Source organism: Lagopus leucura, unplaced genomic scaffold (genome assembly GCF_019238085.1).
Source record: "Lagopus leucura isolate 7727_CA_CO unplaced genomic scaffold, USGS_WTPT01 145-19_obj-0_obj, whole genome shotgun sequence".
In the NCBI taxonomy this organism is placed as follows: Eukaryota; Metazoa; Chordata; class Aves; order Galliformes; family Phasianidae; genus Lagopus; species Lagopus leucura.
Window position 1 is genome coordinate 156,612 of NW_024966884.1, and position 3,852 is coordinate 160,463.

At 70.1% G+C, this 3,852-nt stretch overlaps 1 protein-coding gene across 1 annotated transcript; it reads right to left on the reverse strand.

Annotated features, from left to right (window-relative positions):
• Nucleotides 1-690: 690 nt before the first annotated feature.
• LOC122192841 (CACN subunit beta associated regulatory protein) lies at nucleotides 691-3,776 on the reverse strand (the record flags this gene model as incomplete). The annotated part of the gene is made up of 8 exons (XM_042893507.1): nucleotides 691-1,855; nucleotides 2,045-2,228; nucleotides 2,321-2,528; nucleotides 2,604-2,732; nucleotides 2,843-3,017; nucleotides 3,092-3,257; nucleotides 3,448-3,509; nucleotides 3,631-3,776. Coding segments are annotated over 8 exons (2,235 nt in total), but the record flags the coding sequence as incomplete, so codon positions are not given.
• Nucleotides 3,777-3,852: the final 76 nt, after the last annotated feature.

The following is a 3,852-nucleotide window of genomic DNA, read 5'->3' on the forward strand; positions in this document are numbered from 1 at the left end:
CCGCTCCTGTCCTTCCTCTGCACCTTGGGGGGGGGGAGGGCGCCCCTGCCCTCCCCCTCCACCTGGCCCCCGCCCGCGGGAATGGAACGGTGGGATCGGCAGGGTGAGAACGGCGCTCACAGCACTCACAGCCTTTGGTTTTGCTTCGGTTGGTTTTCTTTTCCTTCATTGATAGATTTAAAAACGCGGAGTTGGAGGTGGTGCTTCGGGCAGAGGCTCTGCGGAGGGGGGAAGGCGCGGCCCGACCTCTGTGCTCGCATGCAATGGGGGGCACCGCTGCCCCCTCCCCGCCCCCCGTGGGCCGATGTGGGGCCGTTCGGTCCTTTTTATTTGCCCCCCCGTCCTTGGGAACGCAAATAGCCCCACAAAACCCCATCCCGCCATACAAAGCCGACCCGCCGTGCGAACCGAAACATCGCCTTCCTCGACGGGAGGAGGAGGGCGAGGGCTGGGAGGGAGGGAGGGAGGGGGCGGCCCCCACCCCACGGCCGCTCTGCCCCCCGGGGCCGCCCCCCGCTTTTCCATGCCGGTTCCCGGCGCCGGGCGCAGCGCCGTTATTGCTCGTAGGAACCACCGCGGCTGCGGAACGCCCCCCTCCGCGCCGCCCCCCGCCCTGCCGGCGCGACGCCGCCCCGCGCCGAGGCTCGGCTCAGCCCCCCGCACAACGCGCGGACCCGCACCGCGTGCGCCCTACGCGGGGCTGCGCTCGGGGGGGGCATCGCCGGCAGTTACGGCCACCGCGCTCTCCGTGTCCGCCCGCAGCCCCTCCGCCTCCCTCCGCAGATGCCCGTACAGCCGCTCCTCGATGCCTCCCGCTATCTTGTCCAGCAGCTCCGCGTCGGGACGCGGCTCCACGCACCGCCCCGGTCCGAGGCATTCCTCCCCGCCTCCGCGCTCGGGCCCGGTCCGGTGCTCCTCTCCGGGCTCCTCCACGATCACCTGAATCTCGGGTTCGGGCAGCGGAGCGGCGCCGGATTCCGCCTCGGCCGCCTCTTCGTCCCCGGCGCTGACGATGCGGGGCAGCGGCCCGTGGAATCGGGCGTCCAGCGGGGAGTTGGCGCTGTCCCCGCGACGCAGAGGGGTGCGGTGCCGTTCCAACGCGGGGTACCGAACCCCCGGGTCGCTGTACTGCTTGGCGTGCTGCCACTGCTTGCGGAGGTGCGTGCGGGAGCGATGTTTTCCGCGCGGCGGGGATTCGTCGAACTGCGGGTCGTGCCGCACGAAGGCGTTGAACAGCGCGTCCGTCTTCTCGTCGATGCTGTAATCCCTCCTCGGCGACGGCGCGTCCCGGCCCGCCAGCATCTGCCCGTAGGGTGACCAGGCCAGGGGGCTGTGGGTGCGCACCGGAACCCCCCCGCCCACCGCGCCGCGCCGCGCTTCCTCCTCCTCCTCCTCCTCGTCCTCCTCCTCCTCTTCCTCGTCGGGCTCGCGGCCCTCGAAGCTCTCGAAGATGGTGCCTTTCCGCCCGGCGCTGGTGAAGCAGATCCGTTTCTCCGACGCCGTTTGATCCGCGGGCGGCCCCTCCTCGCTCCCCCGGCCCGGCGCCTCGATGGAGGCGTAGCCGCTGTCCATCTGCAGCAGCTTGCGCGTGCCGGGTTCCGAATCCTCCGCCTTGGGCCGGGCCCAGAGCTTCTCCTCGGGGCCTTCGGCCTCGTCCAGGGAGGAGGAGGGGCAGGGGGCCGCGCCGCCCGACGAGACGCTGTCCGCGCCGTCGCTGCGCACCGAGTCCTGGTCGTTGCTGCGCTCCGACGCGGCGTACAGCTCCAGCGAGGCCCGAAGGCTCCAGATGTCGTGGCCGACGCTGCGCTGCTCCGGGGCCGCCGCCTCGCTGGGGCTGTCCTCGCCCGGTTCTAACCTGGGTTTGGGGCGGGGGGGGGGGTGGCGGGGTCACGGCGGGGACGGCTCCCATCGCTGTGATGTGGACCCCACCGCCCCGCCTGGTGCCCACACGAACCCGTCGCCCCCAAAAAGTGGAACACCGCCCCCCCCCCCCATGCCCCGGGCCCCCCCCCCCTCCCAGTCCCCTCTATCTACTGAAAAATACCTGCCGAGAGAGGGAGGGGGGCTGCTGGGGGAGGGCAGGAAGGGGCCGCCCGCGGGGTGGAAGGCGACGTCGTCGGTGTGGGCGATGTATTGGATGATGTCGGTCTGGTGGGGGTCGCGATCCTCCTGGTCCATGCTCTCACTGGCTGCACGCTGCCGCTGGAACTGGCGGCGCTTGGGAGACCCTGCGGGGGTGCAGGGTGGGGGGGGAATAGTCGCATCCTTGCAGAGGGGCGCAGCCCCCCCCCCCTCCCCACTTGGCTCCCCCGGCCCCCACCTCTCGTGTCCAGGCTGGATGCCCGCTGGGTGCTCTCCAGTTTCCATTTCTTGATCCTGAAGTACGGGCTGGCCCCATCCAGGCTGGCGTGCCGGCGCAGGCGGGTGAAGAACTGCAGCACCGGACCCTGCGTAGGGGCTGGGGGGGCATCCCCAGGGCTGGCACTGACTGCAATTGGCCCCTTCCCGCTTCGGGGCGCTGCGGTGAACTGAAGGTGTGGGGGAGTCGTGAGCGGTGGCTCAGCCATGGGAGCAGCCATGCACAACCCCGGCCCCACACTCACCGAAGGGCCCTCCCCAGAGTCGGAGGAGGTGGCGGGGCTCCCTCCCGCTGTGGAGTTGTAGGTGTCCCCGGGCAGGGCTGAGCTGGGGCACACGGTGTGGCTGGGCTGCGGCACGGCCCCTCCAGGGGGCTGTGGGCAGAACGCATCAGGGGCTGCACAGAGCTCTGCGCCCACAGCCCCATCCCCATGCCGCCCTTCAGCCCCCATCCAGGCGATGCCCACCCCCCCCCAGTGCCCACCTGGAAGATGGCGAGGCCGGGTTTGGGAGGGGGCCGGCGGGGGGTCATGGCCAGGTTGTTCTCGCTGGACTCGCACTCATGGATGGTGACGATCTTAAGGGCGGGCGGTGGCAGGTGGAGGTGCGTCAGGCGGGCGTTCTTCAGGTGGTGGAAATCCCCCTCTGTCAGCGTGTACCTGGGGGGCACAACGAGTCACGGGGCGGCCCCACAACCTACAGCTTCTCCCCCGCCAGGGCCCCCAGCCCTCACCTCCTCCCCTTCTCCTGGGTCTTCTTGCCCTGCTCATACAGCGCGGCCTCGTTGAAGGAGACGCGGCGTGCGCTGGAGGAGCTGGAGGACAGGAACCGCTCGCTCTCTGCATCGCGGTAACTGGAGGCCGACAGGCACTCGGGGTCCTCCACTTTGATAGTGATATCTATGGAGAGGAAAGGGAGGGCTCAGCCAACAATCCCCCATGGTGGCACAGCTGAGGCTGCATGAACTCACTGCACTGCTGCGTGCCGGCGGCTGGGACTCCCAGTGAATAGGGGACAGCCCAGGACCCGCTTTGCCACCCCCCTGGAAGCAGCATCACAGGTGGGGGGGCACTGATCCCCACTGCTCACCCTGGGCCTGCTGCGAGTCATCCAGGTACGTCGTGGTGGTTTTCTCAGGGTCATCGCTGGCTCTGCGGAGGGACCGGCGGTCAGAGCTGCCCCGTGCCAGAACGAACCGTAGCAGCACCACAATGGGTGCCGCAGCCACGAGGTGCCACCGGCCTTGGGGACACAGTGGCCTGTCCCACCCACCTGGAGTGGCGGCGGTCGGCCTCGCAGCAGCGGCGACAGATGATCAGGATCCCTGAGAGCAGCACCAGCGTTCCCCCGATGAAGATGGAGAGCAGGGCGAGCAGCAGCACGTAGCCATCCTGGGGGGACACCTCGCCGGGCAGCGCCTGCGCAGGGCAGGGAGAGGTGAGATGCTGTGCGGGGGGGACACGTACTTTTTTCTGGGGAGGGGAGGGGGGGGGG